The sequence below is a fragment of the Talpa occidentalis genome, unplaced genomic scaffold, assembly GCF_014898055.3.
Source record: "Talpa occidentalis isolate TD23 unplaced genomic scaffold, MPIMG_talOcc4v2.1 talOcc4.11, whole genome shotgun sequence".
In the NCBI taxonomy this organism is placed as follows: Eukaryota; Metazoa; Chordata; class Mammalia; order Eulipotyphla; family Talpidae; genus Talpa; species Talpa occidentalis.
In genome coordinates, this window is record NW_023601104.1 from 38,759,734 (window position 1) to 38,777,341 (window position 17,608).

Consider the following 17,608-nt stretch of genomic DNA (forward strand, 5'->3'; position numbering starts at 1 on the left):
TAAAGAATTCTTGGATTGGGGGATAGGGAACCATCTTATATGTGGTGTTTGCTTTGCAGTTGGGAAAATAGGTCAGCACAGCTTGGTGGCTTGTTCACAGGACCTCAACAAAGCCAAGGAAATCTTTCTGAAGAAGTGAGTGCTAAAAAAAAATATGAGTACAGAAATTACCTATTCTCTACTTTGATGTATCTTCTTTAAGAATCTTCTGTGTCAGTTGGCCTAAATGTTAATGTCTTTCCACTGTGACATTCTGTGATTGGAGCACCAAACTGTAAACTTAGTTATTGACTAAATCACCTGGAAGCTTGAAATGTACTAGACACAGAAGTATCTGATGTATTCAGCATATGACCAACAATTTAGGAAATTTGGGGAAAGTGGGATGAGAATATCCAGCTACAGTTTTAAAAATTATCTTAATATAATATGGATGAAGAACTTTCTGGCACCTCTGGGAATATTTCCTTCAGAGACAAAGACTGAATAGGGATCTTTTAAATCTCAATGGCCTTTGTGATGTTTTGAAGCCCTTGGAAAGTTCAAGGGCCCTTTTCCCCCATTTTTTTCTTGCCTTTGTCTTCAGAGTTTTTCTGTCCATTCAGGGTCCTAATTTAGAAGCTATAAGGAAATAATTATAAGCCCATCCATACAGTGAACCTTATTTGTGAAGTTTTCTCACCACCTTGGACTCTACAGATTCCTTGACAAAACAAATAACAATTGGAATGACCGTGAGAAGTTTGAGAAGGTGGCTGGAAAATATGATATGCTGCAAATGGACTATAGCACCAACACTCAGGTAAACTCTGACTATACATTTAGGGGAAAAATTGTTTCTCTCAGCCAGCATGAAAGTCCTGCAGAATGGTTTAGATCTGGTCCTAGACCAGAAAAGGCCAGGATATCTTGAGTCTTGCTATTTTCTCACCTGAGAAAAGGTTACATTTCCCTCAGGTCTTTGCTATTCTGCAGAAGCTGTAGAATGTGATAGAATATGCTTTCTAGTCTGTTATTTACTAAGATTCTTAAAAAGTTTTAGGTCCTTTTTCCAGAGTTTTAATGTTATGAATCAAGAGGAGTAATAAATAATCAAACTGGTAAAAGTACCTTCAAAGTTGTATTCACAACTGGTTATAGATCCCCATTTAAAAAAATAATAATTTTTACAAACTGAGGTGCAACCAGGATGCTGAAAACTGTCATATATCTGAAAAAAACAGAACTAGTCTTTTTCAGATGAGAAGATTTAAGGCCCAAGAGTTGTCTTTATATATTAACATCATATTAAGGAGGAATTTTTAGACTTCTCTGAGTGTTTAACTATGGGAGGCAGAAGTAGAACTAGAAGACAGAAGTCCCATTTGAGTATTCCAACTAGGTTAATAATGAAATGGGCTGTGTTTAAACAGAGACTGATTGATCTTTACCTGCCAGGGATATTTTGGAGACAGTGCAGGGAGCTTAAGTAGATCATTTCAGATTTTATGATTTACCTTTTTTTTTTTTTTTTTTTTTGCTGTAGAGTGAAGAGGAAACAAAAGAAGAAGAATCTCTTAAATCCCCCCTGAAACCAGAGTCACAGCTAGATCTTCGTGTGCAGGAGCTGATAAAGTTGATCTGTAATGTCCAGGCCATGGAGGAGATGATGATAGAAATGAAATACGATACCAAGAAAGCCCCACTTGGTAGGAATACAAATTCTATCCTACATTCCGTCCTCATATTTCCTTGTTGCTTTAGTGGGATATTTTATTACTGTTATGATTTAAAGCTTGCTAGCATTACTGAATGAAGAAACAGAGGATTAGGAGTTGTATGCAGGAAATGAGGAACTAATTGACAGTTAAAAGGTAAGAGTCTTGGGCCTCCTGCCCACAGCCTCTGCAGTGCTGGTCGTTCCCCTGCCGCCCGAGAGGGTCCCGCAGAAAAAAAAAACCGAGAGTCTTCATTGGACAGGGACATAAATACCATTTACAGGGTGGGACCCTAGTTGTAGAGTCTGATCTCTGACTGGGCCCACAGGGAAGCTGACAGTGGGACAAATCAAGGCAGGCTACCAGTCTCTTAGGAAGATTGAAGATTGCATTCGAGCTGGCCAGCACGGACGAGCTCTTGTGGAAGCATGCAATGAATTCTACACCAGGATCCCACATGATTTTGGGTAAGGCCTATGCTGTTACCTCACTTTGATTTTCTACCCAACTATATCCTCTGTATCACTCAGTAGCAACTATGATCTTTTTAATCATTCTAAGGAAATAATCTTGAATACACACAGGGCTAAAAGACTAATTAGTAGCCTATTTAATCAGCTTTCAAGTCTGGGATGCTATCTCTGGCCTGTCTGTCAAGTAAAAGTTACCAACTCCAGAGAATGGGTTTACCTATCCAAACAAAAAGTAAAACACCTTCAGTCATACCCTAGTCTTTAGGGTGACTATAAACACATACCATTTCTATGCACTTGATAGTGATATTGATATTAGGTATAAAAAATACACTTTATCTGTTTTGATTCTGTTTTCTGGTGCTTATTCTGTTTTTATTGTTTCTATTGCTTACTTTATAAAAGAGCCCTGTGACCTAGAAATAACCCTGAGTAATCAACAGGTCTACTTCTAAATAGGACTATATCCAAACTACTATTTATTGATGTTGATATATTTTACTTAAAAAAGAACCTCATTTTTAAAAATTTCAACTTCAGTCCCAAATGTCAAAATCTATACAGCTTGTTTTATCTTATCTGCAATATAATGATCTCTGTATATTTGGAAGTTTCTTTATAAGTTTCTGTCTCTCAAGGAGAAAGTTTCTTACATCTATTTTATAAAAGACCCATCTTTGGGGCCTCCCCGGTGGCGCAGCAGTTGAGCACTGGGTTGCGAAGCTGCCCGCAGCCTCTGCGGCGCCGGTTCGATCCCCGGCTGTTCCCCGACCACTGGAGGAGGGTCCCACATGGCGCGCAGACCTCTCCTGCTGCCCGCTGCTCCCCTCAGCAGTGTACTTCGGTCCTTCTGCCTGCTCTGCTCCCCGCTCTGGCTCTGGTGAATTCTCACCCTCCCGCGCTTTTGACTGTACCCAGTGCATGTATAAACCAACCAAACAAATAAATAAATAAATAAATAAGACATGCCTCTAGAAAAATTAAAAAAAAAAAAAGACCCATCTTTGCTTTTTGCTTTTAATTATGAGCCTCTTGACCACATTAAGAGAATTCGCTAATGTTTATATTCCTGCCTTTAGGCTCCGGACCCCTCCATTAATCCAAACAGAGAAAGAACTGTCAGACAAAGTACAACTTCTGGAGGTGAGATATGTGTGGATTGTGAAGTATTAAATTTCTTGTCCCAGATTCCTCCCACACTGATTCTGTACCTCATCTTGTCAGGCTTTGGGAGATATTGAAATTGCCATTAAACTGGTGAAGACAGAGCTTCAAAGCCCAGAACACCCATTGGATCAACACTATAGAAAACTGCATTGTGCCTTGCACCCTCTGGACCATGCAAGTAATGAGTTCAAAGTAAGAGAAATGATCATTTATTTTCATACTTATATGTTCTACTCTCCCTGAAGAGCACTCTTTTGTAAAGCAGCATTTCTTTTTTGCTAGGAATTGGCGGAGGTAGAGCTCTTGTGAGACTATTTAAGAGCAGAAAGTTTTGCCAGTTTATATCAGAAGCTCTGAGGTTCTTCAACCTGATCTCTTGCAGAGTCCACTGCAGCCATTATTTCCCTTTTTTCCACAGGTGATTTCCCAGTACCTGCAGTCTACCCATGCTCCCACACACAGTGACTATACAATGACCTTGCTGGATGTTTTTGAAGTAGAGAAGGAGGGTGAAAAAGAAGCCTTCAGAGAGGACCTTCATAACAGGTCTCAGCTTTGCTTTGGATTTGCAAAAGCATTCCCTTGCCTGAAGTGCAGTTGTGGAACTTATAGAGAAGGGTCGCAGAAGCAGTCGTTGGTGTTAATGGCTTGTGTCTGTAGGAGAAGGACAGAAGAGTACAATAATGATGACCTTTCCTTAGGATGCTGCTATGGCATGGTTCCAGACTGAGCAACTGGGTGGGAATTCTAAGTCATGGCCTTCGAATTGCCCCAGCTGAGGCTCCCATCACAGGTTACATGGTGAGTAAAACCTGAACCCTGGAACGAGACACTAGGGAAAGGGAGACAAATAATTGGCTCAGTCCATTTTTTTTCTAGATTAGGATTAGTTGATGCTTCTCCCAAGAAGTAAGACAGTTTATTGATAACCCTGACATTTCTTGCTGTGTCTTTCTTTAAATTCCTAAAAATATCTCCCCTCTTTACCCTCAGAAAGCAGGGACTCATTGATGCTTCTGACTTCTCTGGAACAGATTAGTGAAGGGAAATGAAAATGGTTCTGTAGTGGGTTTAAGATCATGGAAACCTGGGGTCAGTGGTATGAGTCTCCCTTCTAACATAATGGGCCAGCAGTTGACTTTGGTGTTTGTATATTTCAGTTTGGAAAAGGAATCTACTTTGCTGACATGTCTTCTAAGAGTGCCAATTACTGCTTTGCCTCCCGCTTAAAGGATATTGGGCTGCTGCTTTTATCAGAGGTAAGGCAGGAATACATCTATGATCTCTAGATATTGGTTCCTGTTTTCCCAAAGAAAAGTTTGATCCCAGAACCACTGGTTTACCCAGAAGGAAAGCCAAGGGCAATTTCCATTACACTAGGCTCCTCTGCTGGAGTGGAAAGAAAGTACTGATGGAAGTTTCTGTTTGGCCTTAGAGCCACCCACTTCTCAGAAGGATGTGGGCATTCAAACATCTTTTGTTTGCAGGTAGCTCTAGGTCAGTGTAATGAACTATTAGAGGCAAATCCTGAGGCAGAAGGATTACTTCAGGGCAAACACAGCACCAAGGGGATGGGCAAGATGGCACCCAGCCCTACTGCTTCCATCACCCTGTAAGTACCCAGAGTCTGGAGGGTCAGAAGACTCCTTTTGGCCAGATGACTGTACTTTCTCTATTCTACATTCTGAACCACAGGCAGCTATTGACACACTTTCTTCCACTTGGCAGGAATGGGAGTACAGTGCCCTTAGGACCAGCGAGTGATACCGGAATTCTGAATCCGGATGGTTATACCCTGAACTACAATGAATTTATCGTCTACAACCCCAACCAGGTCCGTATGCGATATCTTCTCAAGGTTCAATTTAATTTCCTGCAGCTGTGGTAAATGTTGATATTAGATAAACCAGAGAAGATAGGATCTTCAAGCAAGAAAATAAGCAATGTTGTACTTTTGAATTTTCTATAATAAAAATACTACAAATCTACCACTGACCTCTTTGGGCTTTACTTCTCCAGGCACATACTGATAGTTTTTTTTTTTTCTTTTTTTCTTTTCTTTTTTTTTTAAGATTTATTTATTTATGCATCCAAGAGCTGGAGTACAGGCCAGAGGTGTTGGGGGTGAGAAAATTCACCAGAGACAGAGTGGGGTACAGACAGGCAGACTAACTGAAATACACTGCTGAGGGAAGCAGTGGGCGAGTCAGGAGAGGTCTGCTGTGCCATGTGGATTGTTCCCTGGCCGGCGGGAATCGAACTCATGCTGCAGTGGCTGTGGACAGCTTCATAAGTTGTGCCACCGGGGAGGCCCCATACTGATACTTCTTGTGATGTTAGTCTATCTTCAGTTCCAGGACAAAGTATACCTTGCCCTGTGAATCCTCAAATAAATCTTTAAAAAAAAAATAAATAATTGCTATGGTCAAGATCGATGGATAAATACTATCGGTCAGTGAATCAAGATATTTTCTCAAAGATCTACCTCAAAATGTATTGATTAATGTGATTATTTTAACATATACCCACAGTTCTTTGATACCTGTACCTTTTAGAGATTTCATTCCCATTGGGTGTGGGCTGGATCTAGAGACTTGCTTCTAACAGAATATGAAAAGGTTCAGTAAAAAAAGAGAAAATCTGGCAAGCATCACCTTAATCTTGAAAGGTCAAGGTTAACATCACCAGTAATAAGTCATGTGATAACATGTACTTCTGATATGCTATAACAAGAACACATCCTCTCGTATTCTTCCCTTAAATCCATAATCTCATTCACTTATGAGAAAACAGTGACAAAGCCAAACTGAAGAACATTCTATAAAACATCTGGCGGGTGTTCTTTTAAAGTATCAATGTTATTGGGACCTCCCTGGTAGCGCAAAGGGTTAAGACACAACCTATGAAACTATCCACAGCTGCCACTGCAGCATGAGTTCGATCCCCGGCCAGGGGGCAATCCATGTGGCACAGCAGACCTCTCCTGACTATCCTACTGTATTTCAGTCATCTCTCCTGTTCTGTTCCCTACTCTGTCTCTGGTAAATCCTCTCACCCACCCACTCCCCGCACCTCTAGCCTACACCCCAGTTCTTGTATGCATAAATAAATAAATCTTTAAAAAAAAATAAAGTGTCAACATTATGGACAGACTGAGAGACTGTCATAATGGGAGGAGACTAAAGAGACATGAAAACCAAATGCAGTGTGATTACCCTGGACTGGTCCCTGGTACAAAATAAAGACAGCAGTAAAATGGGAAATCCAAAGCAAGTCTGAATTAATGTACCAATGTGAATTTCTTAGTTTTGACAAATACAGCAGTTATTATATGAGATGTTGACATTCAAAGAAGCTAGGTCAAGGGTATACTGTCTTTGCAACTCCTCTATAAATCTTAAGTGACTTAAAAACAAGGATTAAGGGTCATCACAGTGGAAAAGCACCAACAATAAGTTCTTGGGAGGGGGGTATCCCATCTATCTGGCTGCTGTTTCCTCCAGAATCATAGTAGGATAATACTTCCCTTCCCTCTGACATTATGTGGAACCATGTGACTTCCTTTACTCATTTAGAAACTATGAGTGGAAGTGATGTGTTTTATCTCCAAGTAGAAGATGTAAAGCCAGCAGTTTATGGGATTTTTCTTTTTGCCACAGTTTCTTTTTTTCTGCTTTTGCAATCATTGACACACAGATCTCTAACTATGAGCAAAGAGCTCCCACTGACTCTCTCAAGTCTGCTCTAGATTTCAAAAGCAAATTATACACAAAAACATGTAAAAATTTAGTGAAGCGGTGAGCGCTGCGAAAAGCCTCTGCAGCGCCGTTCGATTGCTCCCCGGCCACTGGAGGAGGGTCCCACATGGCGCGCAGAAGCAGTGTACTTCGGTCCTTCTGCCTGCTCTCTGGCTCTGGTGAATTCTCTCACCCTCCCGCGCTTCTGACTGTACCCAGTGCATGTATCAAAACAAACAAAGAAAACATGCCTCTATATAAAAACATGTAAAAATTTAGTAATGAAAAAGGGGCTTTTGTGAACAGTTAGAGAACAAGACTATGTTCTATGAATCCAAAATCCAGTGGCTATAATTGTGGAATGCCTCCAGGCACTGGGAGACCAAAAATATGTTAGGAACTCAGAAGTTGTTTGTTAGAAACCTAAACTGATTTTCCCTTCAGCTTCTTTGTGTACTTATTTACTTGTACCGAGAGTCTGCTTTTGTCTTTACTCCTAGCAACCAGGCTATGACCTCACTGTGTATCTACAACATAGTAAAAAGTCGTTCAAGTGACTTGGCCAAGAATGCTCAGCTACTAAGCAAGTTAGCCTTTGCTTAACCTTCCCATTCCCAGTTCTCCAGCCTGACCTGATGTGTTTTGTTGAATGAGCATGAATAGACATCTAGAGCTTCTTCCAGTCTGCAGTCAAGGCTTTTAGAGGAATAAAGGGATAATGTTTAGGATAATGTCATTCTGTGCTTCTCTAGGATTTCTGGTAGAATTATGAATCATTAATTTAAAATTAACTTGACTTCTGGTCACAAGGTATATGTAGAGAAAGTGATTTAGAAGTTTAGATGTAGATATGTAGAAGGCCTCCTTGGTGGCGCAGGGGGTTGAGCGCTGCACTGTGGGGTGGTCCGCAGCTTCTGCAGCATGGGTTCAATCCCTGGCCAGCCAGGGAGAGGCCCACATGGCAAGGCAGACCTCTCCTGTCTCACCCACTGCTCCCCTCAGCAGTGTGTTTTGGTGGATCTGCCTGTTCTGTTCCCCACTCTGTCTCTGGTGAGTCCTCTTACCCTCCGCATCTCTGGCCTGTGCCCTAGCTTTTGTATGGATAAATCTTTTAAAAAAAAAAAAAAGAAGAAGAAGAAGTTTATGTAGAGCCCTGGCATGAGGTATACATAAAAACAGAAAATATATGATCAAGATATAAGAGCTGATGGCATTCTTATGTCTTTATCCTCTAGCTCAAGAAGATGACAAGGCCTGATATCAGTAATTTTTCCATATAAAATCTGGAATCAGAAAAGCAAGCACAAAACTCAGTACCTCTCAACTCCCCAAATTCTCAAAACTCATTTCTAGACCACCATGTAGTGGTATTTTTCTGACAGAACCCTACCAACCCACAACAAAACTCTAATCACCCTGGCTTATCATATAAAACATTCTTGAATTCTTGGACACAGGAGACATTTCCTTCTTAACCCTTAGAGAAAAAAGTGCCTCAGGGAACTTCTCCCATAAGACAGAATTGTAAGAAAATAAGAGGTTCCAGACCTTTTACTTAAGAGGACCACAGTCCATGGTAAGTCAGTCCATGACTAACCAAAAATATGTAACAAACAACGTCTGAGTTCTTAACATATTTTTGATCAGTTATGGTTATTTTTGGTCAGTTATGATTATTCCACCTCTCAGGTCATTTTATTTATGAACTTCAGTTTGAGAGCGAGCTAATTTTGAGACTCTTCCAAGAATAAAACCATTATACTACATAGCTGCTGTTCTGTCAGAGGCTGTGGAAACCAGAAGATTCTGCTTCAGAGGCTGTGGAAGTAAGGAACCTGGCTTCTCGCTGTTCATCTGGGCAGTTCTGAGTAGATGGGGATGTTTCTGTGAGGGGATCCTAGCATTGCCCTAGTTCTCAGTTCTCTCTAAATGCCCTGATGGGGCACCATTGATTCCCTCTTTCTTATTTTTTTCGAACAAGTGAAAGGTCTTCCTCTCTCTTTCAAGCTGAATGCTGGTCTACATCAGTTGTTCAAGTTCCTGACAGGAACAGACTATTTTAGAGTCCTTTGGCCAGCAGGCAATGCAGTAATTCAAAAGCCCACTTTCAAAGAATACCTACTAATGATGTGGTTTACTTTTCAGTTTTACTAAGGATAAATGGTAAATCAGAAAAGAGTAACAAAAACAGGGAAAATATTAAAATATCCATATATCCATGTGCTTCCTTATTGATTCAAATCCACATGAAAACGCAGGCAGACCTATACTTGAGATTTTCTGAGACTTAATTTTTATTTATTTTTTTTAAAGATTAATTATTTATGCATACAAGAGCTGGGGTACAGGACAGAGATGTGGGGTGGGGGGAAGGAAGAGGATTCACCAGAGACAGAGTGGGGAGCAGAACAGGCAGATAGACTGGATTCAAACTCATGCTGCAGTGGCTGGCCACCAGGGAGGCCCAAGACTTAATTTTTAAAGTTTTATCAAGAAAGAAGCCACTGATATCTTCAGGTTTTGCATCTCTAGCACAAGAGGCATCTCTGTGCTGTGCGTCTTCATTTCCAGGACAGAAAGTATACGTTGCCCTGAGTGTCTCCCACGACGAGCTGCAGAGAAGAGCCAGGACGCAGTCGAGGTTCCAGGCAGCTCACGGCCCCTTCACATCGGAACAGGCCCCGCTGCAAAGGGAACAATATTGGGGGAGATGAGGGCTGCAAGCCGAGGGCCTCCTCACTAGCCTAGTTTTCCCTACATTAATTCCCTTTATTTAGAATAGGTTCATGACACATTATTGCAAGAAAGATAGAAGAAAACAGAATTTTGATCTTCTGAGCCTTCTGACTCCAAGCTGGCTTCACTGTGACATCCTCCTAGCCCTCCTTGCACACACATGTCCACACACGCACACTTACCAGCTGCATAGTAGAGCGTTCCCACAGTTTAACATCTCTGTCCTTTGAAGCTGTCACCAGCAACTCAGGCAGCACATGGAGGGCTGTGACGGAGCCCGAGTGAATCTCAGAGAGAAGGAGGCAGTAGAGTGAGTTCTCAAAAGACCTTCTCAAGGAAGCATCAAAGACTGCAGGGTCAGACGTACAGCCTCCTCTTTATTTGTGACCCTTCTTTCAAACTCACCTTTCTGTGCTGTCGCGTCTCTAGATCTAGGTTTGTTGGCCAGCTGCATACAGACATATCTGTCTCTGTAGTTTGGGTTTCAGGTATGTTTACGCCTTCCTGCCAGATGTTACCTGTGGTCCATTCTCCCTCAGGAGTGCGTTTGGCTAAGCTCCACAACCTCCCATCAGAGCTGGCACATAAAAATGAGGACTCTGCCAATTCAAGGGCACAGTTACAGCCAGGTCTCAGGCTTAAAGAATTCACTATCCTCCCCATAGCCATCTCCAGACTTCTCAAGTCCTCCAATCAACACTCACCAGATTCAGGTTTGGCCTGAGTTATTGATATGAAGGTCCCTCTTGGATTCTCGAAGTTCAGAATAAATACCTGATTGTATTGATACTCTTCCGATTTCTTTTCCTTATGTGAAAAGAGAGATCATTTCGTCATATCACAACCCTGGCCAGACAAAGCAGCCACCTTCAGCTCTGGCCTGGTCAGGAGTTTTTTTTAACTATAACTTATTTTTTCTTTAAGATTTATTTATTTATGCACACAAGAACTGGGGTACAGGTCAGAGGTGCGGGGGATGAGAGGATTCACCAGAGACAGAGTGGGGAGCAGAACGGGCAGACTAGGGCCTCCCCTGGTGGCGCAGGTGGTTGAGTGCAGCACTGTGAAGCTGTCCGCAGCCTCTGCAGTGCCAGTTTGATCCCAGCCGGCCAGCCAGGGTCCAACATGGTGCAGCAGACCTCTCCTGTCTCACCTGCTCCTCCCCTCAGCAGTGTATTTCGTCAGTCTGCCTGTTCCCTGCTCTGTCTCTGGTGAATCCTCTCATCCTCCCACGCATCTGGCCTATACCCTGGTTCTTGTATAAATAAATCAATCTTTAAAAAAAAAAAAGAACAGGCAGACGGACTGAAATATACTGCTGAGGGGAGCAGCGGGCGAGACAGGAGAGGTCTGCTTTACCATGTGGGTATCTCCCTGGCCAGGGATCGAGCTTGTGCTGCAGTGGCTGTGGATAGCTTCATAGTGCTGTGCCTTAACCCCTTAAGCCACCAGGGAGGCCCTTAACTATAACTTAAAGACAGTAAAGTGTGTAAATTTGAAATGTAGATCTAAATGAATTTTCACACTTGTATGTACCTGTGCAATCACTGTCTAGATAAATACGTAAATCTTTTCCATCACCTCAGAAAATTTCCCTCGCACCCCTTCCCAGTCAATACCAGAGTAGGACTGCCCCAGAGCTAAGTGTTCTGACTCCTGTTACACAGACTAGTTGTGCTTGTTCTTGAACTTCATGTAAGTGAAATCAGTAGTGTGTGTCCTATAGTGTCTGGTTTCTTTCACCTAACAGGTTGTCTATGAGGTATGTCTGTATTGTGCCAGACACTGCTGACGACCCACAGTGGCAAGACAAGAGACATGAAATGAAATGTACTTAAGAAAGTTCTTAGGAGCCTTCCTGGTAGTGCAAGGGATTAAGCACTGCACTATGAAGCAATCTGCAGTCTCTGCAGCATGAGTTCGATCCTCGACCGGCCAGAGAGCAACCCACGTGGTGCAGCAGACCTCTCCTGTCTGGCCCGCTGTTCCCTCAGCAGTGTATCTCAGTTAGTCTGCCTATTCTGTTCCCCACTCTGTCTCTGGTGAATCATTTCACCCTGCCACCCCGCCCCTGCATCTCTGGCCTGTACCCCAGCTCTTGTATGCATAAACAAACAAATTAAAAAAAAAAGTTCTTAGGTGTGTGATTTCCCATGTTTTTTAAATGCTAGAATCATTTTCTTGTATCAATTAAATCCTCAGGGAAACCCAATATATGATATTTGTATGTAGAATGGTTCCGGTTGAAGGAAGAAAAGGGGATTTGGAATCAATTGTCTTTTCCTTCCTCTTTCTTCTCCATGATGGCTCCACGGTTTTAAGCTGTTCATCCTAGATAAATTTTTTTTTTTTAAGATTTATTTAGTCATTTATACAAACACTGGGTACAGTCAGAGGCACAGGAGGGTGAGAGAATGTTTACTGAACTCACACCCAAACAGAACTTACCAAGAAATGAAGTTTATATCCAGGGTTAGATGACTGCAGGAAAAATATACCATAGTCCTTGTGGGTGGACAATGTCACAGGTAGACTGTAGCAGCTCGTCCTGGTTCACAAGAAAGAAAGAGGCCAAGCCCAGGGAGGCCTCTATAAGACCCCAGTACTGGTTTTGAGTCAGACCCAACCTTAGGGTAACCATGAATCTACTTTTCTTCTTTCTCCAGACTAGGAGGAAACAGCATTTTGAATCTTACCAGATTTCAGAGGGAGTGTCTTTTAGATTCATGCGCAGAACTTGAAAATTAGCTGTGACCAAAATGAGGGACTGACCATCAGGGGCCAGGGTCATGTGCGTCAGGAAGCCTAAGTTATCCTGCAGAATTTGTTTCAGTTGAAGACTGTAGCTTTAAAAGAAAAGTACATGTAAAGAGAAAAACCCAGGGCCTACCTGGTGGTGCAAGAGTAAAGAAGCAACCTATGAAGCTATCTGTAACCACTACCGCAGAAGCTAGATTCCCAGCCAGGGAGCAACCCACATGGTGCAGTAGACCTCCCCTGACTCGCCCTGCTGCTCCCCTCAGCAGTGTGCTTCGGTCAGTCTGCCTGTTCTGCTCCCCACTCTGTCTCTGGTGAATCCTCTCACCTCCTGCACCTCTGGTCTGTACCCCAGTTCTTGCATGCATATGCATAAATAAATAAATCTTTTAAAAAATTTTAAAAAATAAAGAGAAAAACCCCACTTTAGTCCATCTCTCTCAGGTTTCTCAGTTCCTCAGCAGTGAAATGGAAAACAAAATGTATTAGCTTTTCTATAAATCCTGTTCTTTTCTGTTTTTCTTAGATTAGTGTTTATCATCACCATCCCCTTAATTGTTCAGCTAGGAATCTCTGACATTCTTGTCTTTGCCTTCCTCTCAGCTCATCAACCAATCAATGAGTACTCTGGCTTCTACTCTCAACACAAGCCAAAATCTATACCCCAAATGCCTGGGTCAGGCCCACTATCTACACCCTCCTTGGGTATAGGATAGCTGTAAGTGTGGTCTCCTACCTTGAGTGTCTCTACTTTTCATCTTCCATACTACTACCACAGTTTGACTTTTCAAATTCACATCATTATCGTGCTCAAAATTCTTAGCACTATGTCCTCTACAGCCTGGCCTCAGTCAATCCAACTTCCACTCCCTCATCCCCCACCAAGAACTCCCAGGACTTGGCTATGCCCAAAACATACCATGTGCTCTCATGCTTGCATGCCTTTGGTTAATGGTACTTCCTCCTCCTGACACACCATCCCCTGCCCTACTGATCCATTAAACTACTCATCCATTAAACCCAATTTCAAATAGCAACTACTTTATAAACTATAAATCTTCAAATTCTGCAGCCCTAGAAATTAAAAAAAATTATAATAATAAGCAGGATTATATCTATTTATATATATATTCATATATATTTTATTTTATACTCATCATTCTGAATGTTGGTGGTGGTTTACATGTATGCACACTCCTCTACTGTGAGCTTCCTTAATTAAAAAACAAAATTCAATCTGGTTCACACTGGCCCGCAGCTTAACATAAAGCAGGCCCTCGATGACTATTACTTAAATTGACATGACAAGGAGCCAAAAACAATTTCCCAGAGACTTCTTTCTGTTTCAAGTGATTTGAGTAAAGACACGGGTATAAGGAGACTACCGTTCATATCATATAACCTAGCTGCTTTGTTTACCTGGTATTTCTGGATGTAGATTTCTTCTGCCGTGACACTATCCATGTACTGACTTTTTCATTATCACTGAGAACAATCAAGAGGTGGTCCAAATACCAAATCACAGCATTGATGCAGCCCGGAGCCTGGATATACAGTAAGTTCATTCAGTACTTGTGAGGAGCCAAGATTAATCCACTTTCCCCTCCGAGGCATCCACACAACCTCTAACCAGGCACACAACATTAAGTAGGTAGCCAGGCAGAATACACGTAGATAGAAAACTGACATTGCCCCAGCTCACCTGTGCTGTGGCCACAGCCTTAGCATTCTGCCACAAGGTGAGCTCCCCAGTTTGATTCCCAGACACTGCCAAAGAACCACTGGGGGCCCAGGCCACAGCAGTGATGGCTGCAGGGTTTCTGAGCTTGTAAGTGCCATCTGGAGAAAAGGAAGTGACTCATTAGGAGCTGGACCACTGCCGGGATACAGGAGGAGAGCAGGCTGCACTTGGCCCTCTTGGGCCTGGTAACATACCCCCTTTCATACCTTGCCTCACTCACCTATTTCCTTAGGTACCTGACAGAGCTGGACAGAACCATCCTCTGAGGTGGTCAGCAGGAGACCTGAGGTCTCCGAAACAGCAGCTGCACTCACTGGGCCACTATGTCCCAGAAAGGTATGTGTTTGAAACACCTATAAGGAAAGGATGGAGATGGAACAGTGGAGGGTTGACACAACAGAAGGTTGTCCCATGTACTCTCTCCCCCAATCCACCTCAGTTCTTCAGGAAACTCACCAAGAGTGGATGCCACAGCCGTGTGGCCCCATCCAGTCCAACAGTCACCACCAAAAGCTCTGCCCCAGGCTGGCCAGCTGGTAAAATATGAGACTAAGTCAGAAGAAGGAGAAGCAGAGAAGAGGCAGTGGGGCAAGGTAGGCAGCTGACATTGCATTACCTGCACGGGGCTCCAGGGCAGCTGCACAGTGGCTGATGGGTCCTTCATGAGCAGGGATGCTGGTCAGCTCCACACCCTGATGGTCCCACACTTTCAAGGTCCCGTCCCGACCCACGGACACCACATGCTCCTCCTGTCCCAAAGCACAGGACCAGGGCAAAGTAACACAGAGTGGGTTATAACACCCACCACAGACATGTGAGTGGAGTCGCAGGGCTTTAGAAGACATCGAAGGGCCTCCCTGGTGGCGCAGCAGTTAAGTGCTGGGTTGCAAATCTGCCTGCAGCGCCAGTTCGATCCCCGGCCACTGGGCGAGGGTCCCACATGGCGCACAGACCTCTCCTGCCGCCCGCTGTTCTCTCGGCAGTGTACTTCATCAGTCTGCCTGTTCTGCTCTCCGCTCTGACTCTGGTGAATTATCTCACCCTCCTGCGCTTCTGACTGTACCCAGTGCTTGTATAAATAAATAAATAAATCTTTAAAAAAAAAAAAAAAAAAAAAAAGAAGACATCGAAGTGTGAGGGAACTCCGGACAGTGAGGCAAGGGTGGGTAATACTAGGAAGCTGTGTGTTCATGTTCTCCCTGTACTCACAACACCTCAGCCTCAATACCTTAACCTTACTCTAATCTAGCCCCAAACACCTTTATATATCATTGCCTTCGGGATGAGATGCCCAATGCTTCTGGCCTCCCTCCCTCGGCCTCCCCCAATGAGCTCTCCATTGCCTTCTCACCATGGCCACCACGGCGCTCACAGCACTCTGATGGCCCAGGAACTGGCCGAGCTGCTGTCCGGATGCTGGGCTCCACAGCCCCACAGAGCCATCAGCGGAGCAGGAGACCTGTGGAGCAGAGGATGGGGGGGGGGATTATCAATATCCCTCTGCATTTGTGTACATTTATAATGTGGGTAGAGAGCAGAACCTTGTGAGTTAGAGTATGGACTGTCCTGGTTTCAAATCCCAGCTCTACTACTCATTATCTTGTGTTCCAGGGCATGTTCATATCTCTGAGCTCCACAGATTTAAGAAAGATAATGACAGAATACATATCCGATAAGGTTGTTGTGGGGCTGATGTCTCTACCATAAGACTTAGCCTGCTGCCTGGAGGATAGTGAGCATGGAATCAATTGCAGCTATAGTCTTTGTTATTAACATGATGTCAGTCAACAAACCCAGTCAAAAGTAAAAAGTCTGCAATACCAAGGAAAGAGCTAGCTGCCTAGAAGGCAAGGGTAGGACAGACTATGACAAATCTATTTAACCGACACGCCTTTCTTGTTGGCAGCCTGCTGCCCTAAATGGAGCTGGAGTTCTCTGAGAGTCCCTATTTATTCTGCATATGGAATTCCAAGAGGTTAGAAGTTCTGCAAACAGAACTTCTCAGAATTGACTCCTGTTCTCTGAGGATGTACTGGCTTGTGCACATATTCCCTGTTAACTAGAAAAACTTGTTTCAGGCCCTCCCCAGTGGCGCAGCGGTTGAGCACTGGGTTGCAAAGTTGCCCGCAGCCTCTGCAGCGCCGGTTCGATCCCCGGCAGCGATCCCTGGCCCCGATCCCCGGCCACCGGGCGAGGGTCCCACATGGCGCGCAGACCTCTCCTGCCGCCCGCTGCTCCTCTCAGTAGTGTACTTTGTCAGTCTGCCTGTTCTGCTCCCTGCGCTGCCTCTGGTGAATTCTCTCACCCTCCTGCGCTTCTGACTGTACCCAGTGCTTATATAAATAAATAAATCTTTAAAAAAAAAAATAAAGAACTGATTACAACTAATGTATTTGGAAAAAAAAAAGAAAAACTTGTTTCAGCAGTAACTTATTAATCTATATAAGCATAAAAACAATTGTGTGCTATTTTCTTGTTCCTTTGTTCATATCTTGTTGTTGTCCGTATCTTTAATAAAAGCTTGGGCTGGGAGAGTGAGAGGCAGAGCTGCTCTCGATGGCACTCTCCCCAGCCTCCCCCTGCTGCAAATTCATTTAGACTCCAAGTCTGAGTCTTTGTTAACAGCTGAGAACTTCATTGGCTGTCTGGCTGTCTTTGGCACTTTCTCATTTCTTTTTTGGAACAATGTGGGGTCTTTGCATTGGAAAACTAGGCTTCACCAATCCTGGATACATAATCTGAGACTCATTTTTATCTTTGGACCAAAGAATGACAGCAGCACTCTTTACCTGCAGGGACCCAGCATCCAAAGCCCTGGAGGTGACAGTTTTGTGTTCTTGTTAAGAGGATGGGCTTTCTTATCAGAAGCTTTACTGGCTCAGCTTCATCACTTACATGACCTTGGAAATGTTATATAATCTATCTGAGCTCACTATCCTTGTTTTTGAAACAGTTATAATAAAGATTAACTAAGGCAATATTTGAAAAGAGTGCAATGCCTGGTACATGCTAAGTGCTCAATAAACATTGGCTGTTACTATTATAAATGGGTATGAAAAAAGAACAAGATGGGGAGTTGTCCTCCCCTAGAAGCCCTGCTAAACTCTGCTCACCCGCACCCCTCCACTTACCAGTAGGTTGTCTTTTGTCCAGGCACAGCCAGTGACCCAGTCACGGTGACAAGCAGAGAAGGAGCAAAACAGAACAGGGGCTTTGGGTGTCCTCATGTCCCAGCAGAGGAGATTCTGGGTCGGTCACAAGAGAGGGAACAGTTGGCACCACCAGAGGGAAGAGGGAGCA

At 43.4% G+C, this 17,608-nt stretch overlaps 2 protein-coding genes across 2 annotated transcripts in view; one reads left to right on the forward strand and one right to left on the reverse strand.

The window, feature by feature from the left end:
* PARP2 (poly(ADP-ribose) polymerase 2) overlaps nt 1-5,324 on the forward strand; it is a 23,643-nt gene extending 18,319 nt beyond the window's left edge. The window contains exons 8-18 of the mRNA XM_037502927.2: nt 60-135; nt 700-802; nt 1,526-1,688; nt 2,026-2,164; nt 3,250-3,313; nt 3,395-3,529; nt 3,756-3,883; nt 4,039-4,138; nt 4,498-4,596; nt 4,825-4,949; nt 5,066-5,324. Of these exons, the coding sequence (XP_037358824.1) occupies nt 60-135; nt 700-802; nt 1,526-1,688; nt 2,026-2,164; nt 3,250-3,313; nt 3,395-3,529; nt 3,756-3,883; nt 4,039-4,138; nt 4,498-4,596; nt 4,825-4,949; nt 5,066-5,225 (1,292 nt within the window). The 3' untranslated portion in view covers nt 5,226-5,324. The remainder of the gene's footprint in view (nt 1-59; nt 136-699; nt 803-1,525; nt 1,689-2,025; nt 2,165-3,249; nt 3,314-3,394; nt 3,530-3,755; nt 3,884-4,038; nt 4,139-4,497; nt 4,597-4,824; nt 4,950-5,065) is intronic.
* Nucleotides 5,325-9,315: 3,991 nt separating this feature from the next.
* TEP1 (telomerase associated protein 1) overlaps nt 9,316-17,608 on the reverse strand; it is a 38,007-nt gene continuing 29,714 nt past the window's right edge. The window contains exons 43-55 of the mRNA XM_037502930.2: nt 17,440-17,553; nt 15,660-15,767; nt 14,925-15,057; nt 14,765-14,841; nt 14,529-14,661; nt 14,270-14,406; nt 13,987-14,111; nt 12,507-12,656; nt 12,259-12,358; nt 10,515-10,617; nt 10,216-10,409; nt 9,993-10,097; nt 9,316-9,758 (exon numbers count right to left, since the gene is read on the reverse strand). Coding sequence (XP_037358827.1) covers nt 9,636-9,758; nt 9,993-10,097; nt 10,216-10,409; nt 10,515-10,617; nt 12,259-12,358; nt 12,507-12,656; nt 13,987-14,111; nt 14,270-14,406; nt 14,529-14,661; nt 14,765-14,841; nt 14,925-15,057; nt 15,660-15,767; nt 17,440-17,553 — 1,602 coding nt within the window. The 3' untranslated portion in view covers nt 9,316-9,635. The remainder of the gene's footprint in view (nt 9,759-9,992; nt 10,098-10,215; nt 10,410-10,514; nt 10,618-12,258; nt 12,359-12,506; nt 12,657-13,986; nt 14,112-14,269; nt 14,407-14,528; nt 14,662-14,764; nt 14,842-14,924; nt 15,058-15,659; nt 15,768-17,439; nt 17,554-17,608) is intronic.